We start from the raw sequence: 27,630 nt of genomic DNA, 5'->3' as shown, positions 1-27,630 counted from the left end.
TCATCTCAAGTCCCATCTTTTCTAGTTCTGCCCTTCTCTGTGGCTGGATCTCTATCATACCCTCCCCCGTTCCGTCTCCATCAGTCTCACCCGATGTGGGGAGGACCATCTGCACCCCGCTCGCCTCTGTACTCCGGAAGGTGTGAAAATGTGTGAAGATGAGGGTGGGAGGCCACATGTGGGAGCCCTGGGCTGACATCCCGTGAGAAACCTGCTCTTCCTTCTGTCCCCCGACCCTGTCAGCCGGTTCAGCCCACCAGTCCAGCGCCATCACCATGGAAACCAACAGCCGACTTCCTATTGGTGGGTGGGAGGGGAGGAGGAGGAGGAGGGGAAGGCTGGTTCTCCCCGGCTCGCTCCCCCCAATTCTGTGGCTCAGCCCTCCTCGGAGCCCACCATCTCAAGGCTCCCGGACTGTAAGGGACCCCTGCAGTCCCCAGAGCTGAGGCCAGCAGGGGCTGAGACTATGAGGCAAGCAGCCCATCGACCCAGACCTCCTTAGGACCAGCCCAGTCACCCAGCAAGCGAGAGAGCAGCAGCGGAGAACAGAGCCGGAGATAAAGGACCACAGCAGACCACTGGGGATCACCCCCAGCAGCTCCTGAAGCCCCTGGCTGGGCTGAGGGGTTGCGACGGATGGCCAGACCCACAGACACTGACAGACACACGACGACAACGATGCACACAGCTGCACGACACTGACACACTCAGATACAACCAGTGACAGCATCACATACTGCCACAGCCCTGCAATACAGACACCCACACACACAGAAACAACTGGCAACTCCGCAATGGGCAGACAGTGACACACAGCACCACCCCCCTCAACACACAGAAGTGGGGGCACCCATCTTCCCAACACACGAGACAACATTGACCTGCAGGGACAGACCTGGAGACACACACACGCACCCTCACCCAGGCGCAGCTGTCAGTGGCCTCTGCACATCCTCCCCACCCCCACGGGGACACCCTCGCTCCTCCACACACTCGCACACACACACAGAGCCACCAGCAAACATAGCTCACATACCCCTGGCTCCAGCTCTGGCAGCCCTGGCGCCTTCTGCAGCCTCCTTTGTAGGTGGGGAAGAGCTCAGCCAACCTTGGATGGAGTGTCGGTGAAGCAAGAGCTCAGAGGGGAGCAGGGCTGGCCTGGCATGACCCTCGCCAGTCCCCCCACCTGGCTGGGTGATGTCCCCCGGCCTGGGTTCTGGGGACCCTTGGCAGTACCATGGAGCAACTGACAACCCTCCCACGGCCTGGGGACCCTGGAGCCATGGAGCCATGGGCACTGCCCACCTGGCAGAGCTGGACTCCAGGTCGAGGGGGTGAACCTGGTGATGCAGCCCCAAGTGTCGCTGATACTCCTCCAGCAGCTCTGCAGCTTCGAGAACTGAGGGCTGAGGAGAGTTCCGAGCCCAAAGGAGCCGGGAGCTCTGGGCCCATCCGGGGCACTGACCCTGAAGAAGCAGAGGCTTGTCTGCCCAGCCTGGGCCAGCAAGCATCGAGCTCTGGACCCGCCTGCCAGAGGCCAGAGGATGAGGAAGTAGAGGCTTTCCCGAAGGTAAGGGATCTGTGGATGGCTGGGGTCTGCAAGGTGGGGTCTCTCACCGTGTCCTCCAGCCTGGCCAGGAGGTGAGGCGAGGTATGCATCCCTACTGCCCACCTCTCCTCTCTTGGCCTGTCTGTGGGACTGTCTCTGTGGCTATCTGTCCTATCTTCATCGAGCAGGAATCTCAGGGGCTCCATTTCTTTCATCATTTGCCTGTCCTTCTGACCCTCTCTGCCTGTCTGTCTAGATCTGGCCCTGCTGCTGCCCCGTCCCTCTCTGTGCCTCCCTCTGACAGTGTGTCTGTCTGTCTGTGTCTCTTCCTCCATGAGTCTGTCTGTCCTTGGGGGCTGGGGGATACAGGGTGAGTGTGGAGATGCACGGAGAATCAGTGCAGAGGAAGTAGAATGAAGGGAGGGGGCTTGGTGCTGGGCTGAGCCAGGGTTGGGGTGGGTGTGAGCAGGCTCCTGTAGAAGAGGGAAGGAACAGGACTTTGGGGGAGGGCAGGGGAGTCTGGAGGGATGGGAGTGGGAGCTCTAGCTGGCATGTCCCTGGAGGAGAAGACGGGCAGGAGTGGGACGAAAAAGGGAGGAACAGGAGGGTGCCAGGGTTGGGGGCGCCTATGTGGACAGGAATAACTGGACAGTTCCTTCTCCTAGGCCTCCTGTGCTCCTCTCTGAAGACCTGGGATGTGGGGGAAAACCGTTTCATCTCCATGTCTCCTTGGACCATGGATGGGGGAAGCTTCCACATGGAAGCTTCTGGCTGGGTGACGTGGGTTTCTGAGGTGCTGTCCTTGGTCCTTTCCCATGCCAGGCCAAGCTGAATATGGGCTTTGGGGACAGGCCCAATCTGGAGCTGCTGAGGGCCCTGGGGGAGCTGCGGCAGCGCTGTGCCATCCTTAAGGAGGAAAACCAGATGCTGGTGAGGCTTGGAGACTGGGGTCCTGCATTCTGGTTGGAGCCAGGCCCTCTGCCTCAGTGTCCTCCTCACCCCATGAACATCTCTCCAAGTGGGGGCTCCATGGAGGTGACAAAATGCTGAGACCTAGAGAGGGTGAACCCCTGCCTAAAGTTGCCAAGGACCCCACTGTGAGCCTAGGGCTCTAACCCAAGACCTGGGTCATTAGGACTGGGTCTGTGGGGTGCTCCCTACATGCCCCAATTCTGCCTGACCCCTTGTCAGAGGAAGAGCAGTTTCCCTGAGACGGAAGAGAAGGTGCGGAGGCTGAAGAGGAAGAACGCCGAGCTGGCGGTCATTGCCAAGCGCCTGGAGGAGAGGGCCCGAAAGCTGCAGGAAACGAACCTGAGGGTGGTGAGGACAGGAGGCTGCTGGGCGGAGGCTGGGCAACCAAGGAAGAGGGGAGCCAGGGCTGGGCCTGGGGGCTGTCTGAAGCTTGGGAGTCACAGATTCAGCACCCAGGACAGCAAGAATCTAAGGGATAAGGTGCAGGAAGGGCAGAAGCTGGCCAGGCGAGGAGGCCAAAGGTTTCTGGAGCTGTAGTGGGGAGGTTCCTGAGCAGGCAGGGAGCAGGGCTCTGGATTACCATGTGCTGGTGCTGGCGGCAGCTCCTGCTGAGCTCATCTCAGGGTATAGAGCTGGAGTGGGGGCAGGGATGAGACCCGTCACAGTGGCAGCCCCAAATTAGCAGCATCCTTTGATCCTAAACTCTAGATGTAGAGTTAATCCTTTCCCACTGCTGGGATGGGGTAGAGTGAGGCTGCTGGCTTTCTGAGACCCCAGTCAAGGTGGAAGCAGGTGGCCACCTCCCAGGTTTTCATGCTAACTCCTCCTTTGGGAGGAAGGAGATGAAGAGTGGGAGAAGTGCCCCAGCCCTCAGGTGACCATTGGCCTTACCCCTCCTCTGGCTAGGTGAGTGCCCCCTTGCCCCGGCCGGGGGCCAGCTTGGAGTTGTGTCGGAAGGCCCTAGCCCGCCAGCGAGCCCGGGACCTCAGTGAGACAGCCAGTGCACTGCTGGCCAAGGACAAGCAGATTGCTGCCTTGCAGCGGGAGTGCAGGGAGCTGCAGGCCAGGCTTACCCTGGTGGGCAAGGTGCGAGGAGGCCCTGGTCACCTCTTCCAGCTCAGCCCTGCACAGGGCTATCTGCTTGTTGTGGGATGCGGACAAGATGTTAATGAGATGCAAATGAAACGGGACGGTGGAGGTTGCTGGGAGTAGGTTCCCCTGGCAACGGCCCAGGTGGGAGAGGGGAGAAGGGGGTGGAGCCATGACTCTCAGACCTGGGCATTTCTGTGCCCCAGGTTTGAGGCTGTGTGCCGGTGGGTCTGGCTGTATGCATCCACACATCCCCTGTAAATGTTCACAAGGCATTTAGCACAGTGCTGGGCACATTGAGAGCACCCAAGAAATAAGTTACTCAGAATGTCCGCACAGGGGCTCGCGGGAGCATGTGGCCACACACGCATGCACATGTAACCAGGCATGTACGCTTGTGAGGGTGTGCACACTCCCGCGCACTGGAGTCCCTCCAGCAAGGCGAAGGGCTCTCCAGGGGATGGCATGGGGCGGGCAAGGGTTAGGCCTGACTCCCTTCCCTGTCCCTGTCCCCCAACCTCAGGAGGGTCCCCAGTGGCTCCACGTGCGGGACTTCGATCGGTTACTGCGCGAGTCCCAGCGGGAGGTGCTGCGGCTGCAGAGGCAGATCGCGCTGCGCAATCAGCGGGAGACGCCCCCGCGCCCGCCGTCCCGGCCCCCGGGCCCTGCTCTCCCGGCCAGAGCAGAGGCGCCGGCTCCCGGGGCCCCGGGAGAGGTGAGCGCCGGCGCAAGGGCAGGTGTGTGGGTGCGTGCAGATGGCGGGGGGGAGCGACCACCGGGATCTCCCCTGCACCGTGCTCAGAACCCCAAGGACCCAGTGGTGGTGTACGCACTCCCAGGGGCTGGGGAGCTTTCCCGTCCTAGTCAGGGTCCACCTCCAAGCCTCCCGCGCTCGTACCTGCGCCTTGCCCTCCCCTGGGGGCTCCAGGGTTCCGCCCTCCATGGGCCTGCGCCCAGCGGGGCCCGGCCGGCCGCCCCTGCCGCGCTGCCAGTGGTACGGCCCAGCCGCAAATCCCTGGTTGCCCTGGCAGCCGCCCGGGGCCCAGCCCGCGCCGCCTCCTCCCGCCGCCGCCGTAGAGCGGGGACGCCCCCATCAGCGTCCGCCTGGCTGGCCAGGCCTGGCCCCGGCTACCCGGGGGCGGCGGTGTGTCCGCCTCGGCTCCAGGTACAGGCAACCCTCACTGTGCGGGGGACTTAGGCAGTCCCTGATTCGAGGGCCAGGGACCTGCTCCGGACCCCCAGAACTTAGGGGGGTCTCTCCGTCATCCTAGGTGGGCAGCAAATAGGTCCTCCTCCTTCTGGGAAGAGGGCTGGGAGAAGAGACCAGGTAGTGATCTGATAGTGACCAAGACCTCCGGGTGGGGGGAGGCTTCTTGCTCAGATTTTGTCTCTCTGGCTGGCCCTGGAAGGGAGATGCACCTCCCATTAAGACCTGTCCTCCCCCAAAGTTTGTATGGATAAACGGAAGGTGTGGTAGGGTGGCCTTGGGGGAAGCCAGGAGAAGGGTCTGGCCGGGCTCGCGCTGCTCTAGGCCAAGCCCAGATTTGGATGATACAGAACTCCTATCTTGGGGAACACCACTTCCCCGGGGGCCCAAGCAGTCTCCTAATTCTCTGCCAGTCGCTGAAGGACACCCAGGACAGTTATTGAGTACAGAGCAGGGCTGCTGCTGGAAGCTAAAAAGGGAAAGCTTTGGCCTGGATAAAGGACCCATCTCCCAGGGCACACGTGGGTCCCAGGATCTCAAAGCACTTAAGGCTCCAGGACACAGGGGTGCAGCCTTTGTACTTATACAGCAGCTGGAGACAATGGGAGGGGATGGGCAGACAGTACCCCTCTGTGCTCTTCCTAGGCAGGGATCTCTTGCTGGCTGAATGACGGGGTGGGAACCTGCTCTGGGCAGGCTGGGCTGGGGCAGGCTACCCTGGGGCCCTGTTCTCAGGTGCCTGCCCCTTGCCCCTGGGCATTTCCAGGCCACACCCCAGGAGGATGCGGACAACCTGCCCGTGATTCTAGGGGAGCCAGAGAAAGAGCAGAGGGTGCAGCAGCTGGTAAGTCCTAGGTCAAGGGCTGGAGGCAGCCTGCTGTGGGCAGATGTACCTTCCTGCATGAGGAGCCCTTGGTTCTGACCCAACAGGAATCGGAGCTCAGCAAGAAGCGGAAGAAATGCGAGAGCCTGGAGCAGGAAGCCCGGAAAAAACAGAGGCGATGTGAGGAGCTGGTGAGCTCTTGAGGGCAACCCAGAGGCCAGCTCCTCCCTTTGCCCTGGCCAGCCAGGTGGTGGGCTCCCTCTCAGCTCTGCTCCTGCCCCTGCTGCCCTCAAGAACACATTTTCCCTCCTGCTCCTCGGTGCTTTCCTTTCCTGGCTGGTGCAGGTTCCAGCAGGGGAGGAAGGCCTTGCCTGGGAGGAGGGCAGGGTCTTCTGTTCGGGGAGAGGGGAAATGTGCGTGCTGGGCCCCCTCCTGAGAGCTCCTCTGCCCGCTCAGGAACTGCAGCTGAGAGAAGCACAGAATGAGAATGCCCGCCTGGTGGAGGAGAACTCCCGGCTCAGTGGGAGAGTCACAGAGAAGGAGCAGGTACCATTTCCGCCCAAGTGCTGTGGAGACCTGTGCTCCCACCAGAGCCCCCGTCCCCAGCCAAGGGGCTTTCTCCTCCACCCCTGAGCAGGGGTAGGGGACTGTTCCCGCTGTGAGGGCTCTGGTGGGTCAAGGCTCACCCACCCAACTCCCTGCCACTGCCCCCTCACTAGGTGGAGTGGGAGAATGCAGAGCTGAGGGGCCAGCTCCTGGGGGTGACACAGGAGAGGGACTCAGCCCTTCGCAAGAGCCAGGGCCTGCAAAGCAAGCTGGAGAGCCTGGAGCAAGTGCTGAAGGTGAGGGGATGGTGCAGGTTGGGTAAGGTGCTGGGCCCTGGCACAGGGAGCAAGTGGGACAGCAGAATATGCTTAGGGAGGGGCACTAGCTCTGAGGGCTGGGCCTGGAGCTGCAGCCCCTTGCCGTTTCCAGACAGTTTCCTTTGTAATAGAGGAATCTAGAGCAGACGGTGTTTGAGGCTTCCTCATCTTAGATCTTCTCTAGAAATGGCCAAGTGGGGGCTCTGGCCTTGACTCGGATCTTGTGTTTCAGCACATGCGGGAGGTGGCCCAGCGGCGACAGCAGCTGGAGGTGGAGCATGAACAGGCTCGGCTCAGCCTTCGGGAGAAGCAGGAGGAGGTCCGGAGGCTGCAGCAGGTGGGCTGGCAGTGAGGGAAGCTGGCAGGCTGCCAGACACCGGCTTTGCTACTCACTCATCCCACAAGCATTTACTGTGTGCCTGGCACTGACCTAGGCATCGGGGAGACTGTGGGGAACAAAGACCAGGTCCCTGAGCAGTGAGCAAATTAGCAGATCCGTGAGTGAGCTGATTTCAGACACTGATGTGCACAGTGGTGGAGAAGAACAGGGTAATGTGACAGAATGACTGGGATGGGGTGAGGAGCCACTTCAGAGGTCATCAGGGAAGGCCTCCCTGAGGAGGTGACAATTGAGCTTGCCAGGCAGGAGGCGTAGATATGTACATGCTCTGTGGCAGGGAAGAGCTGGAGAAGCCTGAGACCAGTGTGGCTAGAATACAGCAAGGGATGGGCAGCATGGTGGGAGCAGGCAAGAACCGGATCCTGTTGGGCCTTAATGGCCATGGGAAGTTTGGGTATTTTGCTCTGTGAGTAGTTAGAAGCTCCTGAACGATCCTAAGTTGGGGAGTGACGTGATCTGAGTCACAGGATCACAAAGACCAGGTCCCTGAGCAGTCAGCAAATTAGTAGATCCATGAGGGAGCTGATTTCAGACACTGATGAGCACAGTGGTGGAGAAGAACAGGGTGATGTGACAGAGTGACTGGGATGGGGTGAGGAGCCACTTTAGAGGTCATCAGGGAAGGCCTCCCTGAGGAGGTGACAACTGTGGCATTGTGGAGGGTGGACTATGGGAGTGGGCGTGGGGCAGGGCCTGGGCAGTGGCCTGGGAGGGAGACAGTGGCTGTCTGGACAGGGATGCATGCAGCGAAGGGGGAGACAAGTGCCCGGGTTTGTGTTATGTTTTAGAGATAGAACTGACAAGCTTCCAGCCGGGCATGGTGGCTCATGCCTGTTATCCCAGCACTTTGGGAGGCCAAGGTGGGTGGATTACTTGAGGTCAGGAGTTCGAGGCCAGCCTGGCCAATGTGGTGAATCCCCGTCTCTACCAAAAATACAAAAATTAACCTGACATGGTGGCATGTGCCTGTAATCCCAGCTACTCAGGAGGCTGAGGCAGGAGAATCATTTGAACCCAGGAGGCAGAGCTTGCAGTGAGCTGAGATCACGCCACTGCACTCCAGCCTGGGCGACAGAGCAAGACTCCATCTCAAAAAAAAAAAAAAAAAAAAGAATTGACAAGGGTCCCCGTGGGATTCCAGTTGAATCCCTTCTGTGTCAGCCATTTGCTGTATAAACTCAGGTGGAGGGTGGGGCTCTTCACGCTCTGCGAGGTGAAGGATGAAGGGGCAGCGGATCAGAGAGGTAGGGCATCCCGAGTGCTAAGTTCCATTTGGGCCATGTCTGAGCTACGTGTTAAACATTCAAGGGGAGCTGTCCACAGGCATTTGGATACATGAGCTTGGGGTTATGGGTAAGTTGGTCTTGGACATATTTGGAGCCATCAGCGTGTTTAGTTGCATGAGTAAATGGGAGCCCTAGGGAGAAAGTAGACAATATAAACTGGGCCCAGCACTGGGTCCAGGGGAACCCTAACATTCAAAATGGAGGGCAGGAAGCAGGCAAAAGAGGCTGAGAAGGAGCATCCAGAAAGGTAGGAGGGAAACCGGGAGGATGGTTGCTCAGGAAAGAGGGGAGCAGACTCAGCCACGCTCCTCCTGGACCCCTTTGCCTTCTGGTCTAAGGTATGGTTCAGGGTGGGTGTTCAGGAGGGAGAAACTCTTCAGCCTCCCCCTTCCCCTATCCCTCTTCCCTCTCTCCCTACCCTTTTCTTTCTACTGGCTTCTTCCTCCCCTGCCTCTGTCCTTTCTATCCTCCCTCTTTTGCATCCCTCTCTACTCCACCCCATTCCTTCTCCTTCCCTCCAGCATTTTGGTTCCTCCCACCTGTAGGCCCAGGCGGAAGCCAAGAAGGAACATGAAGGAGCCGTGCAGCTGCTGGAGGTAGGGCACCTGGAAGTGGCCCCCAGTTCCACCATCTTGGGAGGAAGGCAGGGGAGCTCCAGATAGAGCTGGAATGGACTATGGTGGTGGGGAGAGGGGTTGCAGGAGGGGCCCTTAAGTGCTCCAGGGCCTGGGGGAGTCCCCTCCACCACTGGCCTATTTCTCAGGGTGGGCATGGCTGGGCAGGGGGCTCCTAAGTCTGGTGGCAGCAGTCTCCCATTGCTGCCACCCCCAGGTGCCTTTACCCTGAGCTATCCTTCTGTTTAGGAGCTGCTAGTCAGTTCAGGGAGCTGACTGGGTGATGTCCACTTAGGCCCTCTTCTCCCCCTCCCTCTCTGGGTTAGCAACCCACAGTGCTCAGGGTTCTAACCTGTTCTCTGCTTCCTTTCCTGCACCAGTCTACCTTGGATTCCATGCAGGTAGCGCCTCATTCTCTGCTTCCCCACACCTCTCTAGGCTGGCTGGGTTGCATCTCCTCCCTCAAGGCCCAGGCAGTCCCACTCTCTCATCCAGCAGAGGGAGTATCACTGGGAGCAGACCTGAGAATCCAGAGGGGATGGGGTTCCCACAGGACATGTGCAGCTGTCCCCTTGTCCCAGGCCTGCCGCCATGTCTGTCAGACACTGGGCCTCCCCTCTCTAGACACCCTGATCATGAGGAAGTTCATCACCAGTCTAACTTAGGAGCCTCGCCATAGAGGCGGGAAAGAGCCCCTGCTATTGGGACTCTCCTCAGACCTGAGAAAACTTCCCAGGCATTGGCCCATTCCCATGATGAAGACATCCCTGGCTCTCCTGTGGAATTTCCTGCCCACTTCTCTCAGGGAAGGGGTTTGGGTTGCTGACTATGGGAGGGTGATGAGCAGTGGAGCGGAGAAAACTCCTGTGGCGATGGTGGTGATGATGGGGTGGGAACGATCCCTGTTGGCCTAGAAAGCAGCCAGAGGCAGAAGTGCCATCGCCTGGGGCCTGAGGGTTGGTGAGTGTGTGGCAGGCCCCAGCCTTGGCTCTGGAGGGAGCTGGGGTGAAGACGTCCCAGGACACAGCCCAGGACTTCACCCTCAGCTCTGAGGCGTTAAGGGCCGTGGGGTGGCCAAAGCAAGGCTGGTGCCTAGGTCTGGGGCTGGGTGGATGGATGTGACCTGAAACCCAGTGTAGGGCTGTGTAGAGATGGCACAGGCTGGCACTGGGCAGCTTTGAGGGGCCTGGTGGCTCATGGTGGGTCTTGGCCCAGGCCCGGGTTCGAGAGCTCGAGGAACAGTGCCGCAGCCAAACCGAGCAGTTCAGCCTCCTGGCACAGGAACTCCAGGCCTTCCGCCTGCACCCGGGCCCCTTGGATCTGCTCACATCTGCCCTGGACTGCGGGACCCTTGGAGACCGCCCACCACCCCCCTGCTGCTGTTCCACTCCCCAGCCTTGCCAGGGGTCTGGCCCCAAAGGTAAGGTGAACCCCAGTGGCATTGGCCTGGAATCCCAAGGCCTGGGCTTTTGTATAGAGCAGAGAGTTTAGGATCAGAGAAGGCCAGCAACTCATCCAAAGTCCACAGCAGGTTGGAGCTGTGCCTGGCTAGAACCAGGTTCTGTTGGGGAAAAATAAAGCCCGGGGGAGTGACTGTCCCAGAGTCTGACCCAGGCATCGTGGGCCGCTGCTCCTCTCCTTCCAAAAGGACCTGAATGATCAGGGCTGAGGGTTGTGCACTAGGAGTCAGTAGCAGGCAGTGTGGTCTTGTGAAGAGTAGGGGCTTGGGGGTCAGTCAGATCTGGTGGTCCCAGCTCCGCTTACTTGACAGTCACTGTGAATTGAGAATGCTGCTTAACCTCTCTGGGCCATAGTTTCGTAAGCTGTAAGACAGGAATAATTAAATGCATCTTACCAAGCTGTTTTGACGATCATGTGAAATAGTATTTGTAAATCAGCTATACCTCTATTTAGTAAGTCTCTCTCTAAACATTTCCCTTTTGGTAAGGAAGCCCGGCTATGGAGGGCCTGGCCCCCATATCCAAGAAGCACCACCCTATCTCCTGGTCCCTCCTCAGGCCACAGACCCCAAGCCCACGTGCCATCTTCTCTTTAGACCTTGACCTCCCGCCGGGCTCCCCTGGGCGCTGCACCCCAAAGTCTTCTGAGCCTGCCCCTGCCACCCTCACTGGGGTCCCTCGAAGGACAGCCAAGAAGGCAGAGTCTCTCTCCAACTCCTCCCACTCCGAGTCCATCCACAACAGCCCCAAGTCATGCCCTACACCTGAGGTAAGTGCTAGGGTGGGGCCTGAAGTTCTGGCTTTGGCTTTGGGCAGGGTGCAGGACAGGTGGCCCTGACCTCTTCTGGAGTCCCCAGGAGTTGGGTGGCGATTTTTGGGGTCCCAAGTTGGGAGGTGGGAGGCCTGTGGATTCCTCCTGTGGGCGAGGGGCTCGGGTGGAGCCGTTCCTGTCCTCCACCGCCTGCCTGCAAGCCGCACCTGGGACCACCCCAGCCCACTCCCGGGAGGCCCAGGGAGGCTCTGGAGTGCTGGGCTGGATGGAGGAGACACTTGGGCACCAGGATCTGCATAAAGAGACTGTTCCTAAGAGCATCTGTAGTGAAAGCAGGTGGTTGTGTGAGAAAGCACATGTTCCAGGATTCAAATCCCAGCTTTGACTTAGGCAAGTCACTGAGCCTTTCTGAGCTTCGGTTTCCTTATCTGAATCCTGGAGCTAATAAAACCTGCCTTCTAAGTTTGTTGTGAGAGTTAAATGAAGAAGGAACATGCCTGTCTCAGTGCAGGGCACAGAGGATGTGTGCTCAACAGGGGGCAGCTGTTATTATTACTAAGTTCCTGGGCATCACTCATAGCTCTGGTTGTCAACTCATCCTTCTTTCTACCCACAAACCCCAGAAGGTGGAGGGGGCAGGTCAGGAGCAGCTCTGTGAGCCAAACATTCAGAAAGTGGTAGAATGAAGCCCCAGGCCTCTACTGCCCCCTCGTGGGATAGAAGGGTGGTGCCAGCTTTGGATGTGGTCGTGGAGAGGTTGCCCACTTGGTCCCCTTCTCCCAGGCACTGGCAGAGAAGAGAAGGCAGCCTGTTCCCCAGGCTACCCCAGCAACCTCAATGAGGGTCAGAGAGTCGGGGTGCCCTGAGGTTGGGGTGCCCTGGGCTGTGGGCCAGGCAAGTAGACAGGAAGTTCTGAGTTCCAGAGCTGAATGGCAGACACACTGTCACTCGGCTAGAAGCAGGGACCTCTCAAGCTCCTTCTGCCTCCTTGCTTCCAGTGATTTACAGTTGGGGTGCTTTGCTGAGGTGTTTCTTCTTTCTTTCTTTCTTTCTTTTTTTAAGACAGGGTCTCGCTCTATCGCCCAGGCTGCAGTGCAGTGGCACAATCTTGGCTCACTGCAACCAGTGCCTCCTGGGCCCAAACGATCCTCCCACCTCTGCCTCCCAAGTAGCTGGGACCACAGGCGTGCACCACCACACCCAGCTAATTTTTGTATTTTTAGTAGGGATGGGGTTTTGTTATGCTTCTCAGACTGGTCTCAAACTCCTGGCTCAAGCAATCTGCCCTCCTCAGCCTCTCAAAGTGCTGGGATTATAGGCGTGAGCCACTGCACCTGGCAACTTTGCTGAGTTTTTACTTTAAGGAACCAAACCAAATTTCTATTGACACCCACGCCCCACACCAGCATGGCCTGCGCCCCTCTAAGATGAGGCAAGTGGCTTTATTTCCTGTCGGGTGCAGTAGAGGCTCAGGGAGGGATCTGGGTTATCCCCACTGCCCCTGCCCAGGGTAGCTGGGCTCTGCCAGGACCTGTCTCAGGTACTGATTTAGAGAGCATCAGGGGGTCCTTGCCACTGGTCTTGTGCAGCATGTATGTGCTCACTTTCCCTCTTCAAAGCAATAGGTCCTCTGGCTCAGCCTGGAAACGTGCCTTTGGCCCCAGGCCCTGAAGAGGAACCAGCCCTTTCTGTTTGCCCCCAGGTGGACACAGCCAGTGAGGTAGAGGAGCTGGAGGCAGACAGTGTCTCCCTGCTCCCAGCCACGCCAGAGGGCAGCCGGGGAGGAGCCAGGATCCAGGTCTTCCTAGCGCGTTATAGGTGGGTACCTCACCCTCACTGCCCTCGAGCCCAGCGCCAGCATTTGGGGTGTATGAGGGGGCTGAGAGGAGATAGAGACCTCTGGAAGTGGTGGGGGCGGTACAGGACACAATGGACCTATTCTCATAACCTAGTTGGGCCAAGGTGGGTGCAGTGAGGGCTGTGCTTTGCTAGTGGTGGACAACCATAACCAAGTCTCCATAAAGGCTCAGTGCAGTGGGAGAGAGAAGACGGGACATGGAAGTGGAGTGTAGGTCACTCTCCTCCTCCTCTTCTGTGCCTCCCCCAACAGCTACAACCCCTTTGAGGGCCCCAATGAGAATCCAGAAGCAGAGCTTCCGCTGACAGCTGGCGAGTACATCTACGTCTATGGCAACATGGATGAGGATGGCTTTTTTGAAGGTAGGAAAGTAGTAGGGGGTCATTTTGTCCATTCCCCTGCCTTTGAGTCCATGTTCCCAAAGACATCCATCCATCCATCCATCCATCCATCCATCCATCCCCTCTGCCCAGCGTGCTCAGTCCACCTTAACTTTTTGATCTCAGCTAAAAGGCATACAGAGACCTAGTGGCCATTGGGGAAAGAGAAAGAAGGGCGTCTGGCTCCAAGCAGGATAAGACAGCATAGTCCAGATGGTGGACAGAGTGTCACAGGAGATTATGGCTAGATTCATTTTTGTGCAGATGGTCAGGGCATGGCAGTGTTTCACACTAGTGACACCTGAGGTCAGGTATGCAGCATAGATTTGATGCTGGACTCCAGTCAGGTACGCGAAGGAGGAATCGGGGTAAAGATCCCAGGGGAAGGTGTTCGCAAGCGGTTAGCAGCTGTCAGGGCCCAGGCAGGGTGTCCGCTTCAGGGAGGTTCTGCAGCTCCTGTGGGTAGTCAGAGGGCTGACCAGGCAACTAAAGGCAGATGCCTCATTGAGACTGGGCACCATGGGCCTGCGGAAGACATGGCCTTGGGAGACTCTCTCAGGGTGGCTCTGGCCTGGGCACCACCAGGCTGAGTCCATCAGCAGCAGAGAGGTTGGCACTGTGTAGAGAATTGGATGGGGCATGGACAGGGCAGGGCGAGAGCCACAACTGTGTATAGAGATTTAGGAATGGGCTTAGGTCTGAATCTGTAACCCTGGAAGCTTGGGAGCCTGCTCAGATTCTTTTCCCTGGGTCCTCTGCCTGTTATTTGAGGAGCTGCTGGGACCCATGGCACCTGGCTTTGTGGCCTAAACAGTTAAGCTTCCTGCAGGGGTAGATTACGAAGATCAGAATTAATAAAAAGGTTTCAGGAAAACAATACTTTATAAATGAAGAAAGAAAAAAAAACCACCCAAATCAAAAACCAAAACCCAAACACCCTTTTTTGGAGGCAGGCAGCAAAGGCATAAGTATTAACTAACCACAAATGACTAGAATTTGAACTCTGCAATCTGGGATAAATTGGGATAGATGTAGAGGCACGTAGACTACTGGGGGCAAGATGCCGTATTCCCTGTCCAACCGTAGCTAAAGGACTGCTTCCTCTACATCTGGGCCACCTAGGCTGTTCTCAGCTGTGTGGGCTTCTGGAGCATGTGCCTGACTCTGGCCCAGGCTCCAGCTTCAGCCCTGCGGGCTGGAGATCCTCTTACTCTGAGAATTCCTGCCTTTGTCTCCCTCTCCACAGTGCTGGAGCTTATGATCATTTCCTAGGGCTGCAGGAACAATTACATGGAGTGACTTGAAACAATAGACATTTATTCTCTCACTGGCCTCTTCTGGAGGCCAGAAGTCTGAAGTCAAGGTATTCACAGAACTGCATCCCCCGTGGGGGCTCTAGGGGAGGTTCCGTTCCTTGTCCCTTTCAGCTTCCGGTGGCTCCAGTTGTTCCTTGGCTTATGGCCACCTCACTCCAGTCTCTGTGTGTATGGTCACCATCGCCTCCTCCTCTTAGTGTTTCTCCTCCGAGTGTCTCTTATAAAAACACTTGTCATTAGATTTAGGACCCACCCAGATAATCTAGGATGATCTCATCTCAAGATCCTTAACTTAATTACATCTGCAAAGACTCTTTTTCCAAATAAGGTCATGTTCACAAGTTCCAGGGATTAGAATATGGACATGTCTTTGGGTGGCCACCATTCAACCCTCTATGGTGCTTATTCTATCAGTGAATTTATTGACAGTCCCTCTTGTTTCTTAAAGTTCCTTACTGTTTTGTTTTGTTTTGTTTTTCCTAGCATAGAGAGAGAGAGGGTGGAGGTGGGGGGCACAGATGACTGTTGGGGGAAACTCCAGGCGCCGCTGCAGCTCAGATCTGCCTACACTCACCCCTCTCCCCTAAGCCCTGGCTCATGCTCCCCCTTCCTCCCAATAAAGCAGACCAGCTGCCAGCTGTCTTTTTCCTGAGAACTTTTCTCTTCTTTAAATTGGCCGTGACATGACATGTTAGGTGCCCAGCTTCCTTGACATCCCTCAATCAAACAACAACAGCAAATGTTTTAAGATACTCTCTTGTCAAGTCTTCAGGAGAACCGACGCAGGAAACAAAACATAACCATTTGGCAACAAAACATAACCATTGGTGGCTGCCTGGATTGATTGCTGTCAGTCATGCTCCTAGACGCAGGCCTGCTGGGGGTCCTGATCCTTCTAGAACTTACAAGTGACTCTTTTCACTAGCACTTACTTCATTTGTCTCTAAAGATTCCTTCCCTTACTCTGCTGAGTTGGTTGTCTCTCTCTCCCTCTGTGGATGTCTGCTGTTCACAAAGGGAAGTTGAGGGGCACCCCGGCCCCTATTCCTCAGGCCCAGGTAAAACCCAATCAGCAGAATTTTTTTTTTTTTTGGATGCGGCATCTTGCTTTGTCACCCAGGCTGGAGTGTGGTGGCGCGATTACAGCTTGTAGCTTCTGCCTCCCGGACTCAAGCAATCCTTCCACCTCAGGCTCCTAAGTAGCTGCAACTACAGGCGTGTCACCACTCCCAGCTAATTTTTGCATTTTTTGTAGAGATGGAGTTTTGCCATGTTGCCCAGACTCGTCACAAACTCCTGGGCTCAAGCAATCTGCCTGCCTCTGCCTCTTGAAGTGCTGGGATTACAGGCGTAAGTCATCATGCCTGGCCAGTTTTCTCATCTTGACCTGCTTATTTTTTAAAACTTTAATATGAAATTAGGAAATTATTACTGCAATTTTTAACACAAAAGTTTTCAAATGTACAGAATACATTTGAATACTTATATACCCAGCACCTAGATTCAACAATTGTTAAAACGTTGGCATATTTGCTTTATCTGTATGTAGGTTAAAAATGATTTTAAAAGCATTGTGATATTTTACTTTGAAATACTCAACATGCTTATTTAGAACATGATATTCTCCTCCGTCCTCGCAGTCCGAGTGTCACCTGGTAGCTTATTAGAATCACAGGATCTCAGCCCCATCCAGAGAGTTAGAATCTGCATTTTAACAAATATCCAGGTGATTCGTATCCAAGTTAAAATTGAAGCAGTACTGTCCTATAGAAGCAAAATACTATTATCAGACCTATCTCTAATCCAGATCTTTACAGCTCTTGTCTTTTAAAAGAATTGACAGTTAAATGTTGATTTGAATCAAATGCTGAAGATCACCCACTAGCAGTTGCTAAAATACATTTACTATACCATTTTTTCTTTATCTCCTCTCTGTCTTCCCCTGCCCTGCCCTTTCCTGTCCTCCTCCTGCCAGGAGAGCTCATGGATGGCCGAAGGGGCCTGGTACCTTCCAATTTTGTAGAGCGTGTTTCGGATGACGACCTCCTGACCTCCCTCCCTCCGGAGCTGGCCGATTTGTCCCACAGCTCAGGCCCTGAACTCAGTTTCCTGAGTGTGGGTGGGGGTGGCAGCAATAGCGGGGGCCAAAGCAGCGGGGGACGGAGCCAGCCCAGACCTGAGGAGGAGGATGCAGGGGACCAGCTCAGTGTGAGCCCATCACCGGAGGGCCTGGGCGAGCCTCCTGCTGTGCCTTACCCCCGCTGTCTGGTGGTCCTCAAGCAGCTGGCCCACAGTGTGGTGCTGGCCTGGGAACCCCCTCCTGAGCGAGTGGAGCTACACGGCTTCCATATCTGTGTGAATGGGGAGCTGCGGCAGGCCCTGGGGCCTGGGGCGCCACCCAAGGCTGTGCTGGAGAACCTGGACCTGCGGGCCGGGCCCCTTCACATTTCTGTCCAGGCCCTGACCAGCCGGGGCAGCTCCGACCCACTGCGCTGTTGCTTGGCGGTGGGTGCCCGGGCTGGAGTGGTGCCCAGCCAGCTGCGGGTCCATCGGTTGACAGCCACATCTGCTGAGATCACCTGGGTGCCCGGCAATAGCAACTTGGCCCATGCCATCTACCTCAATGGGGAAGAGTGCCCACCTGCCAGCCCCAGTACCTACTGGGCCACCTTCTGCCACTTACGGCCTGGCACACCCTATCAGGCCCAAGTGGAGGCTCAGCTCCCACCCCAAGGGCCCTGGGAACCAGGCTGGGAGAGGCTGGAGCAGCGGGCTGCCACCCTGCAGTTCACCACACTCCCAGCAGGTATGTGGGCTTGGGCTCTGTTGTCCAGAACACCCAGGAGGCCAGGCCATGGGTGATGGAAGAAGGGGACCCTGATCTTATTTGCATTATCAGAGAAATGGCAAATTGGGCAGGTATCTCTGATAGGGAGCATCCTGCATCACTGGGTCTTGTGCCTCCCTGCCCCTAGGCCCGCCTGATGCCCCTCTGGATGTGCAGATCGAGCCTGGGCCCTCCCCTGGAATCTTGATCATCAGTTGGCTCCCAGTCACCATCGATGCTGCTGGCACATCCAATGGTGTCCGGGTCACAGGCTATGCCATCTATGCTGATGGGCAGAAGGTATGGCCCTGCCCACTGTACCCTGGGAGTGGAGGTGGATCCCTTCTTGCTATGCTCAGAGACCAAGGCTTTCTGACCTGGCACAGAGATGCCCAGCCCCTGGCATTTGGGCACCATGAGGCAGATGGGTTAAGAGCATGGGCTTTGGCAGCACATGACGGATTTTAGAACTGTTCCACCACTGAAGCCATGTGGCCAGGAGGATGAAATGAGATAGGCCATGCAGTGGGCTTAGCACAGTACCTGGCATAATGCTAGCTGCCACTGCTGTCAGTACATCCTCACACTTGGCTGTCTCAGTCTCTGCTTCCCATCCTGTGCCTCCTCCACCCTACAGATCATGGAGGTGGCCTCGCCCACGGCAGGCAGTGTGCTGGTGGAGTTGTCCCAGCTGCAGCTGCTGCAGGTGTGTCGTGAGGTGGTCGTGCGTACCATGTCGCCCCACGGGGAGTCGGCGGACTCCATCCCGGCTCCTATCACTCCCGCCCTGGCTCCAGCCAGCCTGCCAGCCCGAGTCTCCTGCCCCTCACCGCGACCAAGCCCAGAGGCCAGAGCACCCCTTGCTTCAGCCTCCCCAGGGCCTGGAGACCCCAGCTCTCCTCTCCAGCACCCTGCTCCCCTTGGAACTGAAGAGCCCCCAGGAGCACCCCCTGCAAGCCCTTCCAGAGAGATGCCAAAAGGGTCCCACGAGGATCCTCCAGCACCTTCCTCCCAGGTACCCTGTTCGGGGAGAGGGGAGCAGGTGCATGCTGGGAGAGGGACCTGGGCTTGGGTCCTTCCTCAGTGCTCTCTGTTCCAGGAGGAGGCTGGGGCAGCAGTGCTGGGCACCTCAGAGGAGAGGACAGCCAGCACATCCACCCTGGGTGAGAAGGACCCTGGCCCCGCAGCTCCCTCACTGGCCAAGCAGGAGGCCGAGTGGACTGCAGGAGAGGCCTGCCCGGCCCCCAGCTCCGCCCAGGGAGCACTGGCCCAGCAGGCGCCAAATACCGAGGTGTGCCAAGGAGGAGACCTAGGGTCTGGGCTGAGGCCTAGGGCTGAGGTAGGGGTTTGGGGACACACTGTCACTTCAGAGAATTGGGGCCTGCCTCCCTACCTTCTGCCAGCCCAAATCCAGTTGCCCTCTCTGCCTGTCCTCTGCTCTGGTCCTGCTCTCACACCTTTGGCTGTGCTGTGTGTCTGTCTTTCTTCTAGGATTTCTCTGTCCCATGTGGCTCCCATCTCCCTTCTCCCACCCTGCCCCCGACCCATGGTGTACCTCCCCCATTTAGGGCATGGCTCTTTCTCCCTCTGCCAAAGGACCCTTGTTATTGTGGCTGGGGCTGACCCTGCCTGGATCTCCCTGTGCCCCTTACTGTCCTTATCTCTCCTGCCTTGCCTCACCTCTTGCAGAAGGAGGACGCGGCAGAGCTCGGGGTTCATCTGGTGAACTCCCTCGTGGACCACGGCCGCAACTCAGACTTGTCAGACATCCAGGAGGAAGAGGAAGAGGAGGAGGAGGAAGAGGAGCTGGGTTCCAGGACTTGCTCCTTCCAGAAGCAGGTTGCTGGCAACAGCATCAGGGAGAATGGGGCCAAGGTAACAGGGTGTGGATGGGCTGCTGGGCCCCAGGCCTCAGTCTCTGGGGCCTCCCAACTGTGTATCAGCAGCTGCTCTGACTGCCACTGAGTGCCAGTAACATTCTAGGTCTGTGGCCTGGGCCCTGTCCTAAGCAGAAGATAGTAAGTGGCCCAAGATTGGCCTCTGCCCTCCTGGAAAGAAAGGGGAAGAGGAGGAACTCATTTCTGCACCTTCTCTCCCTCCAGCCCACCAGATACAGCATCGTGGCCAAGGGAGGCTGGTGCCACCTAAGATTCTTGTGCTGGTAGCTTCTGGGGAGGGGATGCGGAGGCCTGCTCCTCAATGCTCCTGTTCCACAGGGGCTGGTGACAGTTCCTAGAGTGTGTTCCCTAATTCTTCCTTTGGCTCTCACTGGATATATGTGCGACTTTGGGCCAGCCACTGTCCCTCTGGTTCCTTCCTCTCAGAGGAAGCTGTGGGAGGGCTGTGGGGTTGTCCATAACCCCTGCCTTTGTTTGAGGGCAAAGATCACAGCTCTCTCTCCTCTTCCCCACACATCTCTCTTCCCTGCTGCGTTCTACTCCCACCTCCCTACCTCCACCAGTCCCAGCCCGATCCCTTTTGTGAGACTGATAGCGATGAGGAGATCTTGGAGCAGATCCTAGAGCTGCCCCTCCAGCAGTTCTGCAGCAAGAAGCTCTTTAGCATCCCCGAGGAGGAGGAGGAGGAAGAGGAGGACGAGGAGGAGGAGAAGCCAGGGGCAGGCTGTTCTTCCCAAGACCCTGGCCCACCTGAACCTGCATTGCTGGGGCTGGGCTGTGACAGTGGTCAGCCCCGAAGACCTGGCCAGTGTCCCTTGTCTCCTGAGCCCTCTAGGGCTGGAGACTGCCTGGAGGACATGCCTGGATTAGTTGGTGGAAGCAGTCGGAGGAGAGGAGGGGGCTCCCCTGAGAAGCCCCCAAGCCGCAGGCGGCCTGCAGATCCCCGTGAACACTGCAGCCGACTTCTCAGCAACAATGGGCCCCAGGCCTCTGGACGACCCGGCCCCACGCGGGAGAGGGGTGGCCTCCCCGTAATTGAGGGCCCCAGGACTGGACTAGAGGCTAGTGGGAGAGGGCGGCCGGGCCCTTCCCGGAGGTGCTCCCGTGGCCGGGCGCTGGAGCCTGGCCTGGCCAGCTGCCTTTCCCCCAAGTGCTTGGAAATCAGCATTGAATATGACTCGGAGGACGAGCAGGAGGCGGGCAGCGGGAACATCAGCATCACCAGCTCCTGCTACCCTGGAGATGGGGAGGCCTGGGGCACAGCAACCATAGGAAGGCCCAGGGGGCCTCCGAAGGCCAATTCAGGCCCCAAACCCTACCCACACCTCCCAGCCTGGGAGAAAGGGGAGCCAGAGCGGAGAGGCCGCAGTGCAACGGGCAAAGCCAAGGAGCCACTCTCCCGGGTCCGTGCTCTCTCTCCGCCCTGGGGAGCCCCTGCCTGCTGCCGCCTGGTGGCCCTGCTTGCTGTCCACCAGCAGCTCCCATTCCACGCTGCCGCCTCCATCAGCAGAGGTGGGGCCGGGCCTCCGGGCTCCCTCACCTGCCTCCTCCCACCCACATTCCACTGCTTTGCTGCTTCTGCTGATCAGAACTGAGATGCACAATATTCTGTCACTAGTCACCTGTTGCGGCCTTTGGGCAGGGTCGCCCTTTCTTCTGCATAGCTAGTTATGGCTTCAGGACGCTGACTGTGATGCCATGTCCAGGGTCACCTGCCCTGATGCTGATGGGAGGCCCTCCTCTCGCAGGCTCCTCAGCCAACTCCAGTCCCCTCTACTCCACTCATCTACTTGGGGGCTGGGGCTGGGGCCTCCCCTCCTGCCCTCCCTCCCACTGTGGGGGTGTCTGAGATCTCCAGCAGGCCGGGCGAGACTGCAGGAGGGGAATGCTGTGCTCCTGCGCTGCTGTGCTGCTTACGCTGATGGGGCAGAGCTGGGGGAGCATGGGCCCACCAGAGGATGGTGTGTTACTTCTGCCATCTGTTGCCCTCTTTTTGCAGACAACAGAGACCAGAGAAGCCAGAGGGCAGGACAACTTTGGGCGGAGAGGCCCCCAGAAGAGAGGTGCCCGAGTCCCCAGGCCAAGCACTGCAGAGCTAGGTGAGCATCTGATGGGGGTTGAGCTAGAACCCCTCAGCCAGAGCTCGCTGCATCACCGCCCTCTCCACTGTCTCCACAGTCCCTGTGAGGAGCCCGTCAGAAGCATTGGCTTACCAGCACCTACCCGTCAGGATCTTTGTGGCTCTGTTTGACTACGATCCCGTGTCAATGTCGCCCAATCCTGATGCTGGAGAAGAAGAGCTTCCCTTCCGAGAGGGTCAGATCCTGAAGGTGACTGATTCGCCATCAGGGCTCAGAGCTCCAAACACCAGCTAGGTCTTCCCTCCTCCCTCCTTTCCTCCACTGGAGGTAGCACAGAATCATGGTGGAGAACACGGCTTCTAGAGCAGATGATGTGGGTTTGGACCCTGACTCTGCCGCTTCTAGCTGTGTAACCTTGAGTAGATTACCTAGGCCCTCTGGGCCTCAGTTTTCTTATTGGTAAAATGGGGATAATATTAGTGTCTATCTCACAGGGTAGTTTGTGGATTAAATGATCCAATGTACATAAAGTGCTTAAACTGCCTGACACATAGGCAGCACAGTCTAACTATCTGCTGCTGACATTGCTATTTTTATTATTCCTCCAAGTATTGACTGAAGGCATTTTACTATTGCTCTGAGATTAAGGAGATCCACTCTGGGGTGGGCAAAGGGCATGGCTGTGTAGACAGTGAATGGGGATAATACAGAAAGGGCTATTTTTCTCCTATTCCTCTGATCTTGTTCTTTTCTGTTTTTCCCCCTTTCCCATTCCATGGCCCACGAAAGGGAGAACATTCTGCATTTCCAAGTGGGGTGTTGCTGGGGTTCGGGGCCTGGGGCACAGGGAGCGAGCAGAACTGGCTGAGACCACTGTTCTTTGCCTCCAGGTGTTTGGGGACAAGGATGCCGACGGCTTCTACCAGGGCGAAGGTGGGGGCCGGACAGGCTACATTCCCTGCAACATGGTGGCTGAGGTGGCTGTGGACAGCCCTGCCGGGAGACAGCAGCTGCTCCAGCGGGGTTATTTGTCCCCAGATATTCTCTTCGAAGGCTCAGGTATGACCTGCTGCTGTCCCTCACCCCCCCTCCTACCAGCCCTCTTCCAACTCCACCTGACCCTGAGCAATTGTTGTGTCTGGGGTGCCCCCACTTACCCAGACTCTAGCAGAGCCTGGGAGCCTTGAGAACCCTGTGGCATGGTGGTCAGACTGCACGTGGGCTGGCCACATGGAGCGGGCATCTGTTGCGGAGGGGAGCACAGTCGTGCAGCCAGGAATCGTGGGTCCTGGAGGTTGGGTGGGGCTGGGAGATGAATGCCCTCATGAAACAAGCTCAGTAAGCCAGCACGGCCCTGAGAGGAAACTCCAGAGTCCCAGTCCTGTCTCTCCTACCTCCCCTGCCTCGCTTTCTCTCTGCTTTCCTGGATCAGGGAATGGTCCCTTTGTGTACTCCACAGCCCGCACAACTGGGCCTCCTCCCAAGCCCCGCCGCTCCAAGAAAGGTGGGTAAGACCCCATTCTCTCTCAGGTGCTGGGAGGGTGTGTGTGCGGGTGGGGTGGCGCTGCTTGGCTGTCTGGGGAGGCACCTCTGGAGTTTTGAGCAGGTAAAGGGAATCAGGGCAGACCACCCACATCCCCTGCCTCCCACTGTGGGTGGCTTTTTTCCGGTGGGGATGAGGGATGGTTTGTGGAGCTCTCTGTCCCCACAGGCACCTGACTGTAAAATCTATGAACCCCAGACATGCCATTTAGCCTTTCTGGGTGTTAGTTCACCACCACACCAAAGGGCTGGGGAGATGCGCCCTCAGCAGCCTTCCCTGCCTGCCTCCTTGTGTGTGTGTGTCTGGCCTGCGCTGCAGCACCTGCAGCCTGGGCAGGCAGGGCGGGGTGGGGCTCACAGGCACATTCTCTTCACAGCTGAGTCGGAAGGCCCTGCCCAGCCCTGTCCAGGTGAAGGAATATCCCTGGGCCCGGGAGGCTGGGGAAGGAGATAGGGCGAGTGGCCCCTATGGCCTCACCCCAGGGGCTACAACTAGTGGGGAGGTGGTAACAGGGGTTTGGCAGGGGTCCAGGGCAGAAGACAGGATGGAGGATAGGGCTCTCCAGAGAGTCCAGATTCTTCTCCTCCCCCTGCAGGCCCCCCTAAGCTGGTCCCCTCTGCTGAGCTGAAAGCTCCCCGCTCCATGGTGGCTGCATTTGACTACAACCCCAGGAGAGTTCCCCCAATATGGACGTGGAGGTGAGGACCCTCAGACAGAGCCCAGCAAAGGGGGCAGTGGCAGAGCCTTCCTGGGCCTGATGCCCTCCTCTTGTTTTCCACAGGCGGAGCTGCCCTTCCGGGCAGGGGATGTCATTACTGTGTTTGGGGGCATGGACGATGACGGTTTCTACTATGTGAGAACATTGTTGGGGAGGGTGTACCACACCCCAGCCCCCCAGACTTCCCAGGGAGGGCTCTCCCAGAGCCGGGCAGGGGGATGGGCAAGGAACTCTCAAGAAGTCTGGAGGAATGGAACGGGTCAGCTCCCTGGACAGTGGTTTTGGCCCCAGCTATTCTCCAGGGGCGTCAGGGTCGAGGGGCAGAGCTAGAGCCTCTTTCCTGATCTCAGTCTCACCAGCCTCTCCTCTCCAGGGGGAATTAAATGGACAAAGGGGCCTGGTTCCATCCAACTTCCTGGAGGGCCCTGGGCCTGAGGCGGGAGGCCTGGACAGGGAACCCAGGACACCCCAGGCTGACAGTCAGGTCAGTGAGGAGCTGGGCTTCCAGCTTGGCAGGGCGGTCTACCCTACTGGTGGGGTGGTAGGGCCAGGGCAGTGTTGCAGCAGGGGTGCAGCTGGGGTGGTCATGCAGGTAAGCACTGTGTCCAGTGCAGAGCTGCTAAGTGACCACCAGAGGGGAGCCCCACCAGGCAGCTGCCCCTGAGTATGTGCCCCTCTCTGCAGAGGGGTGATAGCTGTGACCCTGACCCTCAGGCCATCTGACCGGCTGCCAACACCTGGGGGCTGACGCAGGTGGGGGCCCTGTGGAAAAGGACCCCTCTGCCTCACACCTGTAGCCAATCAAAGTCCCTGTTTCAGGATACTCCCACCCTTGGGGGGGTCTCCCTACCTCCCAGGTGCCTTTGGAAGCCAGTTGCCCAGCCAGGCCCAGCTTCCTGGGTTCTCATTCCTAGAGCTCTCCTTGGGGTGGGTAGAATACAACTAAGCCTCCACCCTCAGAGGGCAGGGAGAGAGGGTGAAGAGGCCAAGCCCCAGCCAGAAAACTCAGGGCTTCCATGTGTAAACGCAAAGGCCTTGGAGAGCAGGGCCCACCAATGTACAGGGCCACCTGGCGGCCGGGCGGAGAAGATGCGGGTCTGTCTGTAACCCATCTCCTCTCTTTGTTCCCTGTCCTCAGAGAACGAGGAGGAGAAGAGTCCAGTGCTAGATGGAGATAGATATATGTAGAGAGAGCAACATGTAAGTGGGGGGACTGCCCCGCTGTGTGACCCCTCACGCCCACTTGACCATTATCAGACAGCACTCCTTTGTCTCAAATACTGGAGCTGACCCAGCTTTCCCACTGTCGTCCAGGGAATGGCAAAGGAGAGCTTGCCATGAGCCAGATTTGCATAGAGTCATCCCTCCCCCTCCCTGCTCCCCTTGCCTTGCCTTTACCCAGGGCAGTGCCAGCTGTCATAGGATTACATGTCATCTTAGTGTGTGATGTCCCATATTAGCTGATGCCTCCTATTCTATAACACATATGGTTTATAGAACATGACATGGCATCCACAGTAGGACTCATCAGTGGTATTATGATACTGTGTGGCTCTGGTATTATAATATAGTAATTATTACTGGTGCCAGGGTGACACTGTAATGCCACCAGTAATAATAGGCTTCCCACCCTTGTCCTCTGCATCGTGACCTGTTAGGGTGATCAGATGCACGATTTACCTCAAACTCTCAGTTTTCTGCATTTGGGGGATAAAAGGGGAAGTTTGGCCAGGTGCGGTGGCTCATGCCTGTAATACTAGCTACTTGGGAGGCTGAGGTGGGAGTCACTTTAGCCCAGGAGGTCGAGGCTGCAGTGAGTGGTGATCACGCCACTTCACTCCAGCCTGGGAGAAAAATAAAAAAAATAAAGGGGAAGTTTGAGTAGTTCAAATCCATAAATAACTCCAACCATTATCCTCTGGAGCTCAGAAACCTCGTCCTTTTGTTTCCCTGACAACCTCTCCCTCCTGGATGTTGTGGAAGGAGCCCTAAGAGGGAGTGGGAAGGGTCTGGGGCTCCCCAACTGGCTCTCGGCTCTGGTTGGTTGGGGGTAGATGCTTTGGCCTCTGTGGGCAGCCCTGCCACATCACCACAGGCCTGGGGTGGCGGTGGGGCCTTGGCTGTGCACCCACTTTCCTTGCCTCTGGCCTGGGCTCTATAGTTGGTTCTGGCTGGGAGCCTGCCAGGCTCTGGGCAGTGAGTGGGAGTTTGAGGAAGGGAAGACATGCAGGCTGGCAAGAGCTGACAGAGCTGTGCCAGGTACTGGAAGTGAAGGTGGGAACAGAGGTGTGGGGGGCTTTCTGGTGGCTTCTCTGTTCTCCCAGCTTCCTGGCCTTAGATCACTAAGGAGCGCCGTCTGGGTGGGCTTGAGGCAAAGGGAGTGGACTTAGGAGGAGATTCAGTAAGGGAGAAGATGCTGCAGCCTCCAGAACCTGTGGTGGGGGCTGAGTGATGCCCCCAGCTGTGATTCCCTCTGGGTCCTTGGCCTCCCTGCAGTCCTCTTAGGGCCCTTAAGGGAGAGTCCCAATCTTCCTCCCCATGGAGTGGGTACTGGCTCCACTTCCTGAAGACGGGGGGGCCACACCTGCTGAGTTTGGGGAGACGCTCCTGTCTACGAGGGGCTGTGGAAGCTACCTTCCTTGGCAGTGACAGCTGCTTCTAAGCAGTCCTTGTCCTTGTGCTCTGTTTTTTGGGAGGGAGGTGACATGTGAGAAGTTGGGGGCACCCATCCCGAGGGGCAGCTTCCAAGAACTCTTGGGCCTTGTCAGCCCTGCATCCTGGAGGGAGAAGGGAAGGGACCTGCGCAGGGTCACAGGTGAGCAATCCAGAACCAAGACTGCATCCCCTGGGACTCCCAGCTCAGTGCTCCCTCGGCATCACCCTCCCCATTCGCCGCCTGTGCTGTGTGTGTCTGGCAGTGAGTGGTGGGAGGTGAGGCCCTGGTTCTCACCCATGGTTCCATGACATGGGAGGCTGCAGGCCGCTGAGGCTGTGGAGAAAAGTGGTCAGGGGGTCGGGAGGGAATCAGGCCCTGACCTTGCTCCTTCTGTCTCACATTTCAGGACTGGGGCTGCACCACACAAGGGCCCCCGGGGCCCCCAGGTGGGCCCTGTGCTCCCAGCCCTGACAGCGCCCCCAGGATTGAACGTGGGGAGCCCCAGGGCAGAAGCGAGAAGGTGTGGGGTTTCTTCTCCAAGGGGAAACAGCTTCTCAGGAGGCTGGGCTCTGGGAAGAAGGAGTGAAGCTGTGGCCCATCCTGCAGGCAGAAGAGGCCCTGAGAGGCCCCCAGACCACTGTCTCTGCTGAGCAGGGAAGGCTCAGACTGGGCCCAGAGCCCCCGTTCTTCTGCATTAACACTGTGGCACTCAGAGAGGATCAAAGACCCTTGATGAAGGTCAGAGCTAGATGGCTCCTTAAGGATGAACTCTCTAGGGAAGCATCTTCCTCCTACAGTAGGGGAAACTGAGCCCACAGTGAGTATGTAACTCGACCAAGGTCACTGAGCCAGGACTGGACCCAGGACCCTCGCATCCTGGTCCACCCACCTCGTCTACTAGTGTCCCACAGTGCTGCGCTAGTCCCTTCTGCCACCCTCCCCAGTCCCAGGACGGGCCCTAGGGGGAGAAAGGAGCCTGTGTCCCCTGATGGCTTTGGCTGTCCTGATCATGTCTTCCCTCCCCTGAAGGAAAGTTTGCACTGGATTTTCTTGGAGCCCCACTTCCCCAGCGGGCAGGCGGGCGGAGCCGTGTATATATGTACATACTCAGTGCCTCAGTTCAGCTTCCTCCACCTCGCTTCCACTGCAAGGCCCGGGAAGGAGAAAGGCCAAGCCAAAGCAGGCCCCACCCCGCCCCCGTCGTGTTCCACCCCTCCCTTCTGGGGCCGCCTAGCCCCTGTATGGTCCCGCCCCCAAAGACCCTGGGGCCAGCGGGGCCGAAAGCGGAGTTGGGTTTGCCTTATTTTGCTCATTGGAT

At 57.7% G+C, this 27,630-nt stretch overlaps 1 protein-coding gene across 1 annotated transcript; it reads left to right on the top strand.

Annotated features, from left to right (window-relative positions):
* Nucleotides 1-344: 344 nt before the first annotated feature.
* On the top strand, nucleotides 345-27,314 carry TSPOAP1 (TSPO associated protein 1). The gene is given in 33 exon segments (XM_017861591.1): nucleotides 345-1,570; nucleotides 2,372-2,479; nucleotides 2,741-2,869; nucleotides 3,428-3,607; nucleotides 4,134-4,325; nucleotides 5,584-5,661; nucleotides 5,748-5,831; nucleotides 6,097-6,186; nucleotides 6,360-6,482; nucleotides 6,736-6,840; nucleotides 8,735-8,785; nucleotides 9,184-9,204; nucleotides 10,019-10,223; nucleotides 10,860-11,032; nucleotides 12,738-12,853; nucleotides 13,146-13,255; nucleotides 16,565-17,395; nucleotides 17,565-17,716; nucleotides 18,054-18,431; nucleotides 18,516-18,755; nucleotides 19,106-19,291; nucleotides 19,878-20,717; nucleotides 21,314-21,413; nucleotides 21,493-21,644; nucleotides 22,286-22,454; nucleotides 22,855-22,899; nucleotides 23,315-23,347; nucleotides 23,534-23,605; nucleotides 23,608-23,636; nucleotides 23,720-23,791; nucleotides 24,030-24,140; nucleotides 24,795-24,856; nucleotides 26,719-27,314. Coding segments are annotated over 32 exon segments (5,538 nt in total). The 5' UTR covers nucleotides 345-1,237; the 3' UTR covers nucleotides 24,825-24,856; nucleotides 26,719-27,314.
* Nucleotides 27,315-27,630: the final 316 nt, after the last annotated feature.

Source organism: Rhinopithecus bieti, unplaced genomic scaffold (genome assembly GCF_001698545.2).
Source record: "Rhinopithecus bieti isolate Rb0 unplaced genomic scaffold, ASM169854v2 scaffold_57210, whole genome shotgun sequence".
Classification (NCBI taxonomy): domain Eukaryota; kingdom Metazoa; phylum Chordata; class Mammalia; order Primates; family Cercopithecidae; genus Rhinopithecus; species Rhinopithecus bieti.
The sequence above is the reverse complement of the archived record's forward strand: the minus strand, read 5'-3'. Positions and strand labels throughout refer to the sequence as shown.